Below are 17,776 nucleotides of genomic sequence, written 5' to 3' on the forward strand. Positions count from 1 at the left end.
GCCAGCAGCATCAGACAGTCAGTGCCTGTAACAGAGGGCTGAGCAGAAGGGCAGGAAGACGGGACAGTCCCATCCCATCTGAGCTGGAAGCCAGGTGCTAGGAGAAGGTGATGGCTGAGGTCACCTGATATGCACTCCCAAACAGTCCTATAACCAGCGCATCTCCCAGCGGGCAAGCCCAGCTGGGAGGCTGCAGACCTGGGCCCAGAGCCGCAGGTGAACCTGAGCAGTATAACTTCCAAGGGCTCCATCTCTCCTTCACATTATCCGCAGAGGAGCAGAAAGCACTGGAGGATGTGTGTGACCTCAGCTCAGAATGCAGGTTCCGGGTGTTGCCAAAAGCAATGCCAGAGTCACCCAGAGCTCTCACAGCCATCCCACCTGCAGCTTCCTTGCCTGGGGGGCCCCTCGCTTCAAGCCCTGCAGTCCTGAGACGTGATGCAGGTCCCAGAGCAACCCTGGGGCTTGTGTGGGGAGCAGGACGGAGAGGAGATCCTACCAGACTGTACCAGGCGTTCTTTAATGAGAGTTCAAGGGGCCGATTAAGTAGCAAACAGCTTGGCAAGGCCCTGGGGTGTGTGCCCTGTGCCAGCCTGGCCCCAGCACAGTCCCTTTCTCCAGCGGCTCCTGGCAGAGTCAACAGCTTCTAGCCCAGGTCTGGGTCCTGAGAAGACTGGAGTCCTCTGCTGGGCGGACAGCTGCCCTGCAGATTCCATAAAGTGTCCATGGGCCCAGCCCCAGGCCTGGCTCTAAAAGAAGTCTGAGGCTTTGCGCCGGGCAGGGAGCTGCAGCAGGTTGTCCGTGATGGAGGCCGGGTCCTGCGTGAGGGGGGTGCGTGTGGCAGAGCCAGGTGCTGGTGTGCTTGTGGGGGTCTGCAGTCCACTGGCCGGGGTCTTGAGGTGGGTGGAGCGTGCTGGGGATGGTGTGTAGCTGGCCCGTAGGGCCCGGTCTGTGTACTTGCTGGCTGTCCTGCTCACAAGGCGCTGTAGGGCTGGGGACATGGCTGGGCTCAGGCCTTTGGGGGTGAGGCTGGGGTGGAGGGATGGGCGAAGAGAGGCAGGGTTAGGTAGGTGGAGAGCTGCCGGCAGTAGGGCCTCCCTCAGCTCCCAGGAAGAGCCTGGGCAGAGACACAGCCACTCTGAGCTGAGGAGGATGGCACTGCCTGGCACGGTGCAAGTACCGGGGAGCCCCAAGGTCAAACAGCAGCGCTCAGGTCAAATCTGAGGTCAAACAGCATGCTGCCCTAGCTGTGGGGGCTGGGGTAGACCCCCAGACCTCTGAGAGTTGGAGTCCCCACCCCTCGCCAAGGGGAACGATGACACTGTCCACAGGGCTGATGAAAGCTCCCAGCAGGACCACACACCTAAAGGTGCCTCTTAGGGACGGGCCAAAGAGGATGTGGAGGAAAGAGAAGATGGAGGGGCCCTCGTCCTGTCCATGTGTGGCCAAGCTCTGGGTAAGAGGAGCTGCCACGGCACCCACCGCAGAACCCCGTGGACCTGCCCTGGACTCTGCCACATGGGCCACGCCTCCACACAGTCAGGGCCAGGGACGAACAGGAGCAGGCCAGGGCCACCCTCCCACTTCCCCACCAGCCAGGCGGCCCCTCACCTGGCCAGGTTCTCTGTCACTCTCCGCAAGGCTTCCTGCTTCTTGGCCCGGTTCTTGGCAGCGGCTTCATTGGCCATCTTCAGCCCCAGCCGTTCCCTGCGGCCTGGCTCCAGGATCTACAAGGGATCAGACATGTGGGGAGCTGTGCCAGGCCTGCCACATGGTAATCCCTCACACAGAGAGCCACTGTTGTGGGCGCCAGCTTCTCCCTGTGGCCTACACAATCCCCACAACCCACCATCAACTCCCTCGAAAGCCCCTCGAAAGCCCCCAACCCCACCTGCCCTCTCCAGGGGCCAGCACTCCTCACCTGTCTTCGTGTTCCTCCCAAAGCCATGACCTCTGACAACCTCTCAGGAAAAAGCGTGTCTGTTTTAATGTTTCCCTGATTCTCAGAATGAACACCTTTGTCTTCACTGGCCCTATTTCGGGTGCAGATTCCCTGTGTGTCTGTGGCCTAGTTTGCTCTCCAGGGACTGATTTTCCTTTTCTGCTGCTGTCACTCAGAAGACCCTCACCTGCATAAAGTCAACTGCACTACGCCGTGCGCATGTTTTCAGTTATTTGCATTAGTTTCATTTATAATATTTTCGGCTGTATTTGTCATCTTTGTGATTTCTTCCTTTTCCTTTTATGTTTAGAAGGTTCTTCCTGGCCGGGTGCGGTGGCTCAAGCTTGTAATCCCAGCACTTTGGGAGGCCGAGGCGGGTGGATCACGAGGTTGAGAGATCGAGACCATCCTGGTCAACATGGTGAAACCCCGTCTCTACTAAAAATACAAAAAATTAGCTGGGCATGGTGGCGCGTGCCTGTAATCCCAGCTACTCAGGAGGCTGAGGCAGGAGAATTGCCTGAACCCAGGAGGCGGAGGTTGCGGTGAGCCGAGATCGCGCCATTGCACTCCAGCCTGGGTAACAAGAGCGAAACTCCATCTCAAAAAAAAAAAAAAAGAAGGTTCTTCCTAACTTAAGATTAGACTACAGGCTGGGAGTGGTGGCTCACACCTGTAACCCCAACACTCTGGGAGGCCAAGGTGGGAGGATCACTTGAACTCAGGAGTTGGAGACCAGCCTGGGCAACATAACAAGACCTCATTTCTATACAAAAAATTTAAAAAAATTAGCTGGGTGTGGTGGTGTGTGCTGTTAGTCCCAGCTACTCAGGAGGCTGAGGCTGGAGGGTCACTTGAGCCCAGGAGCTCAATGTTACAGTGAGCTATAATTGCACCACAGCTCTCCAGCCTGGGCAACAGAGTGAAACCCTAACTGTTAAAAAAGAAAAAAAAAAAAAAAATAGGCCAGGTAAGGTGGCTTACACCTGTAATCCCAGCACTTTGGGAGGCCAAGGCGGGCAGATCATGAGGTCAGGAGTTCGAGACCAGCCTGACTAACACGGTAAAACCTTGCCTCTACTAAAAATACAAAAATGAGCCAGGTGCGGTGGCACATGCCTGCTGTCCCAGCTACTCAGGAGACTGAGGCAGGAGAATCACTTGAACCCAGGAGGTGGAGGTTGGAGTGAGCCAAGATTGTGCCCCTGCCCTCCAGCCTGGGTGACAGAGTGAGACTCCATCTCAAAAAAGTAATAAAAGAAATAATAATAGTTAATAAATAAAATTTTAAAAATCAAACTAAATATTTGCCATTATTTTTTCGGGCTGTTTTATGGTTATTGTTTTTACAGGTAACCTTTTCACTTTTCCAGAATATATGCTGCTACGCATCTGAAGGACTCAGCTTCCTTCATTTCTAAATACTCTGCTGCTCAGTGCAATTTGACTTGCCATCTTTATCAGCCTCTAAGTTCTGACTTGGATCATGGTTTGTTTCAGAATCATTTTTCTGTCAGCCTGGAGGCTCATGAAGCAGCAGCAGGCGGCCCCTCGGAAGCACCTTGGCCCTTGCCTTGAGCTCACATTTGACAGCACAGCATACTATTCGTTAGCCCTCCTGCACGTTTGCCTTGGTTATGCTCGCATCCCAGACAGAATTTAGAACCAAGGTAACCAAAACCTCTGCCCACGTTTTGTCTGCACGTGGGTTACTCTACTAAGTACTCTGGGGAAAGCCCTGCAGTTGTACAGGGAGGCCTGTTGCATCTGACGCAGCCCACAAAGAGCCTCCCCTGGTCTGTGCCAAGCCTCACGCACTCCACCCTGACCGCTCCTAAAATACCAGGCTTGAGCCATGTGATTCAGTGTGCTCCAATCGTGTTCTGTAATCAGGGGCCTTCCTTTGCAAGCACACAGCCACATCCCATGACCCTCAGGCCTGCAGAGCTCCCGACGTGACTGTGACCATCCTGCCTCATCCACGAACAGCACCTGGCCTCTAGGATTCAGAGGACCCAAGCCACTCTCTACCCTGGTGTCTCAGCCCCAACACCCTCAAATCCTTCTGTGACAGGCCCACCTACCCACCCACACCTGCCTTTGGCACCCTGGCATTCAGAAAAGTCAGCACTCTGCCTGTCAGCAGCTGGGGGGTCGATCCCAGTGCTCAATCCTGAGCCATAGGCACTCAGGGCTCCAGAGGCATCCACACCGAGTCATACAGTGTTCCCCCATCGCCACAACCCACCTTGAAAGCTGGGCCTGGTGTCCTGTCCACGTAGGGGGTTTCCGAACCTTCAACTCTCAAGGGTGTGTTCTCAACCTCCCCCCAGGTCATCATCGGGGACTCATTCACACCTGCAGACAAAGATTCCAAAACCACTTCAGGACAGAGGACTCAGCTGGGGTCCACACCGCCCTCCCCTCCAGTCACATCCAGTTGACCCCATGTGCATCCCAGCTAATAAGAAGGCAGGCAGCTAGCCCTCTCTCCTTCCCCTGGACTCTGGAACCCTGGCACCTCCATCCTCCGAAAGGGAAATGCCAAGGTCCCAGTGGGCCCGAGGAGGGCTTAGGGTCCTACAGCCACATGCTTAGCCTATAAGCCTCTGTTAGGTGTCCCCCAATCACATAGGAGACACTCAGGCCTTCCAGGGCTCCCAAACCTCCTAGGACCCTGTGCAAACCTGTGGTGCCTTCACATGCCCTGACCTGTGATGCAGCACCAGCACCCAAGAGCACAGAGGCCAGAGTGCAGAAGGGGTGCCCACACACGCCACAGGACTACCTGAGTCTCACCTGCCCCCTGAGGTGCCAAGCCTCCCTCCCTGCAGTGCTAGGCAGACTTAGACTCATAAGCACTGTGCACACACCCCCACCTGCTGACATCACAGTAAGGACCAGGATGTCTCAGGTCAGGTATAGCCCGCCTATGGCCCTGAGTAGCCTGGACACCTTGCCTCTAGGGCCTTGTACAGACAGGATACCAGGTCCCTGAGTTACACAAGGTGTGGGGCAGGCCAGGTGGAGGCCAGGAGTGGCCAGGGCCGACTGAGAAGCCCACCTTCCCCAGGGAGTCCCAGCAGTAGGCCCACTTGCCAGTGCGCACTTTTCCTCACCAGGGGCAGGAGACGGAGTGGCAACAAATCCAAATCCACCCACTCGGGGGGACTCCTGGGGGATCAGCTCCTTGCCATCAGGGCCCACCTTGCCCTGTTTGTGCTGGAACAAGCAGAGAGGCTGGCATTAGGGGGACCACAGCCCACACTCGACAGCTGGCTGGTGGGCAAACACGAAAGAACATGCTGCAAACACTTCCTCCCATCAGGGCAAGGCTGGGGCTCTGGGCTGGCAGCCTCCTTGGAGAAAGAAAGGTAGGGCCCCTGCCCCAACCCCCGCAAAAGACCCTGAGGGCCTGTCAAAGTGGCCACCCAAGTGAGAGAAGCCCTCTCCTCCCATCCAGGGAGGTGTCAGGGCCTCAGCTCGAGCTGCGCCTATCCTGGCGACTCCGGAGGATGCTGACTGTCCAGGCCCCTGCTGGGGGCAAGGCTGATGACAGGACTTAGGCTCTAGCCTCTTCCTGCCTTCCCCACTTCAACCCTGTGGCCGCCACAGTCACTGTCAGAGCATCTGCTCGTCTTGCTCTCAGACTCAGAAAGCCTCTGCTCTCTGCCACCCCAGGGGCCGTCCCACCTCAGCCACCCGCTGGGACCGGGATCCCTCTGCTGCTCGCTGGTTTCCCTGCCTGGTGGGTGGGTGTGCAGCTGCCAGCCTGGGCTCACACCCAGCAGCCTCTTTTCTCTCATGCCCCTGCCATCAAGGGAGCTGGCACAGATCTGGACCTACAGAATGTGTGTGACCAACGCAGTGTTCAATAGAAGCACATGGGGACTGAGGAAAGACTTGGGACCCCTGCTGCACAGGGCCCCGGATGGTTCCACTCACTGAGCTCCTCCACCAAGCTCAAGGAGATGGGCGAGATCTACCTGCCCCTAGGCAGCCCTGCCCCACCTGACCCATGTGGCCCTGCTGACCCGCCCACTCACCTGGGCATTGAGGGCGGCCGCCTGCTGGAGCTGGCACCTACTCAGGGCTTGGCTGAAGGGGTCCCTAAGGAAGCGTGTATTCTTATGCACCACCTGCCGGGGCTTCTTAAACAGCTGCTCCTCATCAGGGACGCCTGGCAGATGAAGCAAAGGTAGCAGTAGGCTTCAGAAGGGCAGAGCCTGAGGAGCAAGAGGAGCTCACTTCTCAGCCAAGTCACTCCCACATGAACAGAAGCACTGGGCCAAGCACAAGCCCTGGGCCGCTGGAGAGGGCCTCACTCACTGCTGACTTCACACAGACCTGTCCACCCTGAGACAGATCAGTACCCCTCGGAGGCCCAAACTGCAAGGGGGCACGGACATACACACCTGGAAGGCTGCTCCAAACACAGAGCCAGACACACGCAGCTCTACCCGACACCTCCCCATCTGGCTGCCGGGCCTGCCCGCTTACCCTCTGGATAGTACATGAGGGAGTTCTTGGCTTTGTACTTCCAGGTCTCCACACCGGCCTGGCTGCTCTTGATGGCCTGGCGCTCTGCTGACGGGAGTTCGAGATTATCTTTCTGCCTCTTCAATCACATAAGGAAAAGTGACGGTCAGAGATGCCCCTGGGCATTGTGCCCATGGCCCCGGGGATCCCCCCACCACCACAGATGGTGCTTATGCCTATGTGACATCCCAGGTCCCAGAGACACCTTCTCAAACTCCTCCTCAGCCTGGTAGAGCCAAGCATGGCGTGCTCTGCTCCTCTCCTTGGCCACCTCCATGATCTCTTGGAAGGAGGCATTGTCCTCACTCGTGTAGCGGCTCAGGAAGACATCCAGGCTGGGCAGTGGTTCCTTCTCCTCCTCCTCTCCAGCCTCTCCTCCTTAGGGGTTGCAGGAGGGGAAACACAGCACCATATATAGCATAAGTATCCTTTGTAGTCAGGAAAGAGGACACCCAGGCCCAGGAATCACAGCCCCCAACATGCAGGGCTGGAATCCTCTCCCCTGGTTCTGGCTTCTGCCTATGAGAGCCCACACTCCCAAGGACTCCTCATGGGGGCTGAATCCCCCCACCCCGACTGCCCAGAGAGCTCTCAGATGGTGCCCTACAGACGCAGGACCAGCTCCACTCATTGCTGGATGCCAAGGGAATTATGCGGTCTGATTCAGACTAGAGGGAGCAATACAGGTGTTAGAGCAAGAGCTCATGATCACAGGCAGGCTCCTCCCACCAGAATGCTGCCAGGCCTGTGGGATGGACTTTCAAATCCCCTGGGGCTCTCCCTCACTTAGGATTTCTTCCCTTAACCACTCTTCCCTTCCAACAGGTACCAAGAAGGTAAGAAATCCTAGGGAGATCATCCTGACCTGAGAGCCAGTCCTAATTCCAGGGACCCTCTATGACCCAGTGCTCTGGATGGGGCCTCACAGGTGCTAGGTCACAACCCCGAACACCCCCGCAGCAACCCTGCCACCATGGAGAGTGGCGCCCCCACTGAGGTGGTGCCCTGGTGCTGCAAACTTCAGTGGGGCCACCTTTGCTTTCAAGTCTAGTGACAGTCCTGACCACCCACTACACGTGAGGCTGTGCACAAAGCTCCGTGGCTACAAGATCCATGATTCCCAGGATGAGAACAGTGGTCAGAGAGATCAGGACTGAAACCCTCTTCCACCCCTGACTATCTGTGAGACCTGCAGAAGTAACTGCCTTTCCGAGTCTCAGTTTCCTCACCTATAAATGTGATGATGGTTCCTACCACTTAGGTTCTAGAAAGGATTCCTACATTTTCTGGCATGTAAGGTGTATAGGTATCGAAAGTCTGCAAATTGGCTAGGCACGACAGCTTATGCTTATAATCCTAGCACTTTGGGAGGCCAAGGTGGGAGCATCATTTGAACTCAGGAGTTCGAGACCAGCCTGGCCAACATAATTAACTAAAAAAAAAAAAAAAAAAGGCCAGGCGCGGTGGCTCAAGTCTGTAATCCCAGCACTTTGGGAGGCAGAGGCAGGTGATCACGAGGTCAAGAGATTGAGACCATCCTGGTCAACATGGTGAAACCCCATCTCTACTAAAAATACAAAAAAAAATTAGCTGGGCATGGTGGTGCGTGCCTGTAATCCCAGCCACTCAGGAGGCTGAGGCAAGAGAACTGCTTGAACCCAGGAGGCGGAGGTTGCAGGGAGCCGAGATCGCACCACTGCACTCCAGCCTGGGTAACAAGAGTGAAACTCTGTCTCAAAAAAAAAAAAAAACAAAAACAAAAACAAAAAACTTCTATAAAAAGTTAAAAAAAAAAAAAAAAAGAAAGAAAAAAAATCCACAAATTGTTCTGTGATGCAGAAGCTACAGTTCAACAGATAATCGAGCTTTAAGAGCAACGAGGACTGTGTTAATGGCCAATCTTTTCTGTAATGCAAAAAATATCACATTTGTGCAAACATACAACACATGTGTGCTACTCCAGCACACTGGGCTCTGGAAACTGAGAGGAAAGAGCGTGTGCATTGACAGACTCTGCCGCTGAGAAGACTGACTGACCGTGCTGAAGTCCCATGGCAGAACACATTCAATGGGATTTGGGGTGCCCTTTCCTACATGGACTCCCCCATCAAGTCATGATGTTACTATACAGACCTGTGTGTCCCAGCAAACATGTTGAAGATGACAACTGTTTCATCTGTTCCACGTGTATCTGTGGAAGGCTCACAACACCACGTGTGCTGTTCTCAACACAGAGCATACAGATGAAAGCAAGACAAAGTTTCTGGAAGGGATGCCAGTTAGGGAAAGAGAACCATAAACAGAAATGTCTTTAAAAAGCTATGTCTTAGCTGGGCATGGTGGCTCACACCTGTAATCCCAGCACTTTGGGAGGCCAAGGCAGACAGATCACCTGAGGTCAGGAGTCTAAGATTAGCCTGGCCAACATGGCGAAACCCCGTCTCTACTAAAAATACAAAAATTAGCTGGGCGTAGTGGCATGTGCCTGTAATCCCAGCTACTCAGGAGGCTGAAGCAGGAAGAATTGCTTGAACCCGGGAGGTGGAGGTTGCAGTGAGTCGGGATCGCACCACTGCACTCCAACCTGGGTGACAGAGCAAGAGACTCTGTCAAAAAATAAAAAGTAAAGGATAAAACAAAATGTTACGTCTTGTGGTGAAAAACCAAAGCCAGGCTGGAAGCCACAGAGCACCAGGAGTGTTGTGACTTTACAATGGCAGGTCAAGAAAGGTTTCTCTGAATAGGTAACATCTGTGAGGAGATCTATAGGAAGAAAAGCAGGGAGCTATGCAGTGATCGGAGGAAGTGCCCAACATGAAGGAAACCAATTGAGAGGCCCTGAGGCATCTCCCAGATAGTGACAAAAGGGGTCTTCCAACATCCATGAAGCCCACAGGGCAGGGCTAGAACACAGCAGAGAAGCCACCGAGAGCTAGTGAGAGTCCATGTGTGGGAGCTGCACCCAGATGTTCTACCTTTTACACCAATGTCCTTTGACTTCACAGGATGCTATTAGGTACGACCCCTTAGGGACAAGATATGACCTGCAGCCCTCTGGACCACTCCCTCATGGCCTGACAGGATAAGATTTCCAGGCCATGTGACTGAAAGAGGGCACCCTTACTCACCATCCTCCAGGCCTCGGCCCCGGGGCCTGGGCTTGTTGCCCACCACTCCAGTACCTGCATGCACCTCAGGGGTTTCAAACGTGGCTGGAGTCACATCTAGGGGAAGAGGGGGGTTAAGAATCAGAGCGAGCCTGAGGCAACAGTTTAGCAGGCTTTCCCCTCTCTGCCACCCACAGGGTCCTCATACAGGGTGGTGGTGGCTCCCGGGACATCTTGCCCAAGGCAGAGCCAAATTTGATGGCAATCTGGCGCATCCGTTCCAAGTCTCCATTCTCCTCGGCTTCCAGGTACTCCTTCTGTGCCTGCAGCTTCTCCACATCAGGAAAGAAATCTCTTTGGATGACTGTCTGGAGGCCCTGCCAGAAGAGATCAGAATCAAAGTCAGAGCTGCCGTCTGGGCGCTCCTGCCTCACAGTCCACTCCTGTACATGCTAAGGCCCTTGTTGAACCTCCTTCAAATTCGGTTTCCCCAATGATTGGGGCTGGCTTGAGGGAGCTTGAGGGTACTTTCTAGCAAGGCTGCACATCCCACAAGGTAGCCATGCTACGACCTCTAACATTAAACCAAACACTCCTCTAATGTCTGTGAAATGCTTCTGTCTCGCCCTTGCTAACTGGTCATTCTCATTCTCCATTGCTGGCTCCCCACCGGCCAGACCATTGTGGGTGCTGTCACTTCCATTCCACACATGACTTTCTATTTCCAATCTAAAGCCCTTTTCCTGGCAGGGCATAATGGCTCATGCCTGTAATCCCAGCACTTTGAGAAGCCAAGAAGTCAGAAGTTGGAGACCAGCCTGGCCAACATGGTGAAACCTCGCCTCTACTAAAAACACAAAAAAGTCGCCGGGTGTGGTGGCGGGTGCCTGTAGTCCCAGCTACTTGGCAGGCGAATGGCTTGAACCCATGAGGCGGGGGTTGGTTGCAGTGTCAACTCCACCCTGGGTGACAAAGCGAGACTGTCTCAAAAAATAAAATAAAATAAAAATAAACCTTTTTCCTAACTTCAGCCAGTCACTACCAACGGTTGAGATTCTCAAGTCTGCAACTCCCCCCAGACCTTGCTCCTGAGCTGCAAATCAGGGCAACCAGTCGCCGGTTAAAACCACCTATCTGGGCCGGGCGCGGTGGCTCAAGCCTGTAATCCCAGCACTTTGGGAGGCTGAGGCGGGTGGATCACGAGGTCGAGTGATCGAGACCATCCTGGTCAACATGGTGAAACCCCGTCTCTACTAAAAGCGCAAAAAAATTAGCTGGGCATGGTGGCACGTGCCTGTAATCCCAGCTACTCAGGAGGCTGAGGCAGGAGAATTGCCTGAGCCCAGGAGGCGGAGGTTGCGGTGAGCCGAGATCGCGCCATTGCACTCCAGCCTGGGTAACAAGAGTGAAACTCCGTCTCAAAAAACAAACAAACAAACAAACAAACCACCCATCTGCATATCCCAAAAGGCGTCCAGAATTAAAAAGGCCTAAAACCAAACTGACTTCCGCCAATCCCCATGTCAGCTTCTCCTTCTGTTTGCCTGTGGTGGACCAACACCTATTTCAAGTGGACCTCCGAGTGAGGTCCACTCACTCGAGATGCTGTCACAACTGCAGTCTCTTTCGAGGAACCCCAGCGTTCATACGTGCTGCCACCGCTCTTTAGAAAGCCCTCTCTGCCACCCCCCTTCCAGTATGTCAAACCCCTACTCCCACGTTTTAACAGAAAACCTTATTTCCCCGACCCCCGTCTCATACAGAGGGTCGCTCCCTCTTTTTCCTGTCAACACTGCTATAGGCCTCCTCCACCAAAGACGTCTTCCTCTTCTCTGTTCACTTGGCTCGTGGGACCGTCCATCCCCCAAGGACAGGGACTCCGGCTGCTCCACTTGCATGAGAAGACGGAGTGTCAAGATACGAGAGAGGGAACCCGAAGGGAGCGAGAAACAGGGGAGGGGCCCAGAAGTCGCCGGCGTCCGAGGCCGTACCTCGATATACTCTTCCTCGTCCAGGACCCTCTGTTTGCTCGTCGCAGCCCCAGCCTCTCCAGCCTCGCGCTTCCTCGAGGGTCTGGACGCGGCGGGGAGCAACAAGGACGAAACTGATGCGCCGGGTGTCTCCATCACTATCCCGGGAAAACGCTCGGGCGCCGTATGCGCGTCACAGGGTGGGCGGAACCGCACCATTTGCGCAGGCGTCTTCAATTGTTGGCCAATGGGAAAGCTGTGGATCTAGAAGGGCAGCCCGGGCTCCGTACAGACGTCACTAAAAAATGCTAGACCTTATGGGAGTTGTAGTATTTGTTCTGCCTCCCCCGCTACTCATGCTTGTCAATGCTGTGAACACGACGGGGCGCTGTGGCGTTGGGGTTGGGGTGCGGGCTATGGAGCGTGTCCTTCATGCCAGAAATTCTAGCTCTGCAGGGCCCAAAGGCTTTAGAATTCCAATTTCCCACAAATAAGCACTACGAATGCTTCGAGATTATTCAACAAAAATACACTCCAGAAAAATTGCTTATATAGAATTTTTAACCTTTAGGCAAGAAAAGGGCCTTACAACAATTTTATTTTTATTTTTTGGAGACGGAGTTTCGCTCTTGCCCAGGCTGGAGTGCAATGGCGCGATCTCGGCTCACTGTAACCTTCGCCTACCAACAATTCTCCTGTCTCAGCCTCCGGAGTAGCTGGGATTATAGGCATGCTCCACTATAAAATTAGGCCCGGCTAATTTTATGCTTTTAGTAGAACTCCCGACCTCAGGTGATCCGCCGGTTTCGGCCTCCCGAAGTTTTGGATTACAGGCGTGAGCCACTGCATCCGGCCAAAACAATTATTTTTTATAGTTACCTAACAAAAAATAAGATAAAGAACAAGACGGTGGTTCAATTAAGAAATGTCTAGTTAAAAATTATTCTGCAAACCCAGCACTTTGGGAGGCTGAGGTGGGTAGATCACCTGAGGTCAGGAGTTCAAGACCAGCCTGCCCAACATGGCGAAAACCAATCTCTACTAATTATACAAAAAAACAAAACAAAACAAAAAACTAGGCCGGCGTTGTTGATGCCTGTAATCCCAGCTAATCAGAAGACTGAGGCTGGAGAATCGCTTGAACCTAGAAAGTGGAAGTTGCAGTGAGCTGAGATCGTGCCATTATGTTCCAGCCTGGGCAACAAGAGCAAAAGTCTGTCTCAAGAAAAAAAAAAAAAAAAAGATTATTGGGCCCCCAATGCCAGAGTGGGCTTCCTAGAAGAGGGATAATTCTCATTCAAGGCCAGGCACAGTGGCCCAGGCCTATAATCCCAGCACTTTGGGAGGCCCAGGCGGGCAGATCACTTGAGGTCAGTAGTTTGAGAACAGCCTGGCCAACATGGTGAAACTCTGACTCTACTAAAAAAAAAAAAAAAAAATACAAAAATTAGCTGGGCATATTGGTGGGTGCCTGTAGTCCAAGCTACTCGGGAGGCTGAAGTAGGAGAATTGCTTGAACCTAGGAGGCAGAAGCTGCAGTTAGCAGAGATCATGCCACTGCACTCCAGCCTGGGTGACAGAGTGAGACTCTGTCTAAATATATATATTACATATAATTCAAGTGGACAAGAAAATTGCCTAGGCATTTTTCAGGAATTTCTTCCCAAAAGGAGGATGTGAATTATGCCGGGAAAAATAAATTCTGCCCTAGAAAAATGTAGTACAGTTTTGCTTTCACAACATGCAGGCATCCCTTCATTCACTGGGAAGTGCAGTGTGCTGCTGCCGCCCTTGTAGAGGTGACAGTGCCATGGGGAAGATAAAGACACTTGTTAGATCATCCCACAAATAGGTGTAAAACTCCAGCTGTTGTCTGTGCAAGAAGAGTTTGTACTTGGGGAATCTTGACCTAATTCGGGAGGTCAGAGAAGTTCCCCCAGGCAGAAAGTGATTGCAGATTAAAAAGGTGAACAAACAGGCATTGGGCAGGTGGAAAGAGCATGTGCAAGGGCCCAGTGGTGGGAGGGAGCCAGGCAAGTTTGAAAGAAGACCTTTGGAAATGCAGAGTGCAGTGAGTTGTGAGATGTTGCCAGAGAGGCAGGGCCAGGCTTCACAGGGCCTTGTGGGATATGGTGAGGTGCTTTGTCTTTATTCTGAATTGAGAGGCAGGCTAGACACAGTGGCTCATCCCTATAATCCCAGCACTTTGGGAGGCCTACCATGTTTGAGGCCAGAAGTTCTGAGACCAGCCTGGCCAACATGGCAAGACATAATCTCTACCAAAGATTTTAAAAATTAGCTAGGTGTCGTGGTGCCCATCTGTGGTCCTAGCTACTCAGAAGGCTGAAGCGGGAGGGTTGCTTGAGCCCAGAAGCTGGAGGCTGTAGTAAGCCATGATCGCACCACTGCACTCCAGCCTGGGTGATGGAGCAAGACCCTGTGTCAAACAAACCAGCCAAGTGACAAACAAAAAAGCAGAGCCAGTGTGTGTGCAGGTGGACAAGACTGGACACAGTTGCAGTAGTCAAGGTGAGAGGTGACGGTGGCTTACATCAGACTGGTGCAATTACAGCTGGAGAGATTCTGGGATTTATTGATTTATTGATAAACGTAAAATTGGCTTGCTGTCAGCCTGGGTATGGTGGACGATCAGGAGAGCGAGCAGTCCAATGATTACTGGCTCCCTGGCTCACGTGCCTGGTTTGCACAGAAGAGCTCACTGGGAACATGTGACCGGTGGGCTTCCAGGTGGAGTAGTCAAGGAGACAGCTGGAGATAAACACCTGGCTCAAGGGAGGGGCCTGGGCTTGAGATGTAAATGTGGCAGAAAGATGGGAATCAGAGTCTGAGGGTAGAAGATAAACCAGAGAGAGGGTGAAGGTGAGAAGGGAGTCCCTGGGCGTGAGTCTGAAGGATGCCTATATTAACAGTCTGCTGTGGGGGTCATTCTGCCAAGGAGCCGATAGAGCTCAAGGAGCAAATTCAGGAGGGTGACACAGCCACTGAGCCCTGGAAGGTGATGCTCCAGAGGCTCTGATCAGGGCTTCTGATACAATGACGGATGGCCATTCAACGAAGGAGCACGAGGGGCCTGGATCCCGCGAGATGGGAGTGTCCCTGACTGCAAGGGAGCTGACCAGGACACTGGCATGTCCACAGGTAGTCTGCTCAGTCCCCAAGGGTAAGACCGGGGTTCAGGGAGAAGAGTTTTGTGACAATCAGCAGTGTGCAGGCTAGTGGTAGAGTCGGGAGCACCCATGCTAGGGACACCCAGGAGTCTCAGGGCAGTTCTGACTGGAGACACCAGGCTTGCTTGGTGTTATCCAAGCTGGCCAGCCTTGGGGTGTCCCGGGAGCTGCAGCCCTGGCTTCTGCAGCCCTGCTTTTAGAGATGGACTTTGTCTCTTGCAGGTAGAACTGCCCCATTCCCTCCGGGACCTGTAAGGAGACAGAACGGAGAGCTCAAGCCAGCTGAGGGGGATGTGAGATGCCTCGGACCCACTGTAGGGACTGCTTGGGGAATCACAGGCTTCTTTTCGTGGTGCCTTTTGATCTGAGCCAGGATAAAGAAGGGGAGGGCAGGCATATTCCCAGACAGCAGTGTGGGGGTCTCCCCAATCCAACCACCTCTTCCTCTACCCTAGGATGGCAGAGATTGCTGTACGGGAGGCCGACCCCGCAGCATAAAAACCCCAGGAGGAAGCCGGGGACCCCCACCCACGGGCAGGTTTGCAGTAGCCTAGAGGCCAAGGCTGGCCCCAGGCCGCCATCCATGGAGCAGTCTTCTCTGCTGGCGAGCACCCTCGTGCAGAGACTGAGGCCTCGACGAGCTGTGCTTCTCACAAAGACAGCTGTGCCCTAAACACCCCCTCCCTGGGAAGGAAGGAGAAGGACAGCTCTTTGCTGAGTGTGGGAGTGGAGCCAAGGTGGACTTGAGACTCTGGGGGGCTTCTGTGGTATCTGAAGTTGCCTGTTTGTTTCTCTGTATCAGCACGAGGCTCGAAGGTGAAGGGGCTGGGGAGGGGCTCCTGAAATCGCTCCTGCAACCTTCTTTTTCTACAGATAGGCCCAGCCCAGGGCCTGGGAAGCCTGCAACCCCAGGACTGCGCAGACACAAACCCCACCCCTCTTGCCGCTGGGGGAAGGCGGGTCAGGTCAAGTCGGGTCAATGTCCACGCTGAGAAGAGGGAGGCCAGCATGCCCCAGCGTGCGCAGAGAGGCTCCACAGCGGAGGACTGTGGGTCCCGGGTTGATGCGGAGTGGTTCCCCTCCTGGGGTGGAGTTAGTGCCTCTTGGGGTGGTGGGGGGTGAGGAAGCTGCTCTACGCCCCAGCCCACCCCCAAGGGACTCGTCACTCCCACTGCCTTGGAACACCAAGCACCGGGGACCCTGTCCCCAACGCTACAGCGGCACAAGCTGCAGGAGGCAAGGAGCTGTGGAGACGAGCGGAGGAGGCGGGTGTCTTCTCCCAGCTCCTTTTCGGGTACATCTGTCCTCTCAGCGCCAGCTTCCAAGATCCCAAAGAGGGTGGCCGAGCCCAGGGGCAGCTCCCAGAGTCATCAGCAGCTCCCCTTGGGGGACTTCTTGACGCTAGGCAGGAGCCTCGCGGAAGCCGATGCGCGCTTCTGGTGTCGCCATTTGGCCCGGCGGTTCTTGAACCAGACCTGGTGGGTCGGCGGGGTGGGGGGGGGTTACTCTCAGCCCCAGTCCCAGGTCCCACGGCCCACCGGCTCCCTAGGGTCCCACAGGGCCCGGGAGGGGAGCTTCGAGGCAGGGGTGCGGGCGGACGCCTGTGCGTCACCTGCTGCTATCCGCTGCGTACACTCGGTGGGCTTGGACGTGGCTTGGGAATCCCCTTTGTACCCGCCCCAGCCCCTGCCGGGCGGCGACCAAAACGCCCTTTCTTGGGTTCTGGGGTCTTCCGAATTTCCCAAATAACGGACGTCAACGCGCGCCACTTTCGTCATCAGGAAAACGGCGGGGAAAGGGTAAAACAAAAGAAAAGGAGCCCTCCTGTCCCATTCAAGCGCCATCCGCCCGCCTTCACCCGCTCCTGGTCCACTGGACGCCCAGAGTCTTGCCGGAGTCTCCTCCTCTGACGCGTGGGGCTGTGCTTGGGCCGAGGCGGTCTTTGCAAGAGCGCCCGCCTGCCTGGACCCCCGGGACCCCAGTGCAGCGCAGCCGCGGCCCGCGCGCGCTGAGTACAGGCTGGGCGGGGTACCCACCTCCACGCGCTCCTCGCGAAGGCGGATGCGGCCGGCCAGGCGCTCGCGCGTGCCCACGTCGGGATACTGATTCTGCACGAAGAGCGCCTCGAGCGCCTGCAGCTGCTCCTCGCTGAAGATGGTGCGGTGGCGCCGCGTGCGCCGCTGCGGCCCGGGGCCGACCGCGCCCGGCAGCGCCCCGGAACCTCCGGCTGGCACGCCCAGGGGCAAGGGCACCGCGGGACCCAGCCTCAGCGGCCACGCCAGCCGCGTACCTGCGGGGCGAGGGCGCGGTGAGGCGCGGGGCGAGGGCCAAGATCGGCACCCACTGCGCCACGCCCAGGGGTCCCCAGCTGGGCCCGCGCCCCTCCCCTTGCCCACTCACCCAGCCCGGCGGCCGCCTCCGGGGGCCCGCAGGGCGCCGCGCGGGCGCCGCCGCAGCAGCAGCAGCAGGCGCAGGGCGCAGTATCCGGCAGCCCGTGCTCCTCCGGCTCCGCGGGGCTCTGGCTACCGGCGGGCTGCGGTGGGCAAGCGGCCCGGGCCGGGGGGCTCCGCTCGGGCAGGCTGGAGAGGATGTGCTCAATGGAGAAGGGGCAGGGCCGCCCGGGGCCCCTGAGGCTCGCCGCGCCCCCAGCTGCCGCCATGCCCGGCCCGGCCACTGCCGCCGCCGCTGCGGGAATATATACGTCGAGGGGAGCGCGCAGTAATCCCCAGGCCGGGCGCCCAGTCCACGCGGGTTAATCCCGCAGCGCCGGCCGCGAGCGCGCTAATCCCCGACTGCGACGGCTCTGCCTCCGCGCGCGGGGGCCGGGGGAGCTGCGGGGAGGGTGCCCTGTGCCCCCGCCTGCGTCCTCCTGTCCCACCCCGACTCGCCGCTCACGCGGGCAGGGCGACTTGCGGGAAAAGGCGGAGGGCCGTCTCCCCGCCGCCTGCGGGACATGGCAGTAGCCCAGAGGGCACCCCGACCCTGGCAGCTGCACAGAGCGCGACGGTGCCTCCTGGCCCAGCCTCTGGT

The 17,776-nt window shown here is 55.9% G+C and overlaps 2 protein-coding genes across 2 annotated transcripts; both read right to left on the reverse strand.

Annotated features, from left to right (window-relative positions):
- Positions 1–501: 501 nt before the first annotated feature.
- On the reverse strand, positions 502–11,745 carry ESS2 (ess-2 splicing factor homolog). Its single transcript, XM_010330489.3, has 10 exons — positions 11,580–11,745; positions 9,797–9,965; positions 9,610–9,705; positions 6,687–6,859; positions 6,443–6,560; positions 5,989–6,122; positions 5,062–5,164; positions 4,191–4,300; positions 1,612–1,727; positions 502–1,029 (listed from the first exon to the last, which is right to left on the reverse strand). The coding sequence occupies exons 1-10, from the start codon at positions 11,712–11,714 to the stop codon at positions 750–752; spliced, it is 1,434 nt and encodes a 477-aa protein (XP_010328791.2). The 5' UTR covers positions 11,715–11,745; the 3' UTR covers positions 502–749.
- A 2,386-nt stretch (positions 11,746–14,131) lies between these two features.
- Positions 14,132–17,414, reverse strand: GSC2 (goosecoid homeobox 2). Its single transcript, XM_039462352.2, has 3 exons — positions 17,147–17,414; positions 16,783–17,036; positions 14,132–16,221 (listed from the first exon to the last, which is right to left on the reverse strand). The coding sequence occupies exons 1-3, from the start codon at positions 17,403–17,405 to the stop codon at positions 16,117–16,119; spliced, it is 618 nt and encodes a 205-aa protein (XP_039318286.1). The 5' UTR covers positions 17,406–17,414; the 3' UTR covers positions 14,132–16,116.
- Positions 17,415–17,776: the final 362 nt, after the last annotated feature.

The sequence above is a fragment of the Saimiri boliviensis genome, chromosome 21, assembly GCF_048565385.1.
Source record: "Saimiri boliviensis isolate mSaiBol1 chromosome 21, mSaiBol1.pri, whole genome shotgun sequence".
Classification (NCBI taxonomy): domain Eukaryota; kingdom Metazoa; phylum Chordata; class Mammalia; order Primates; family Cebidae; genus Saimiri; species Saimiri boliviensis.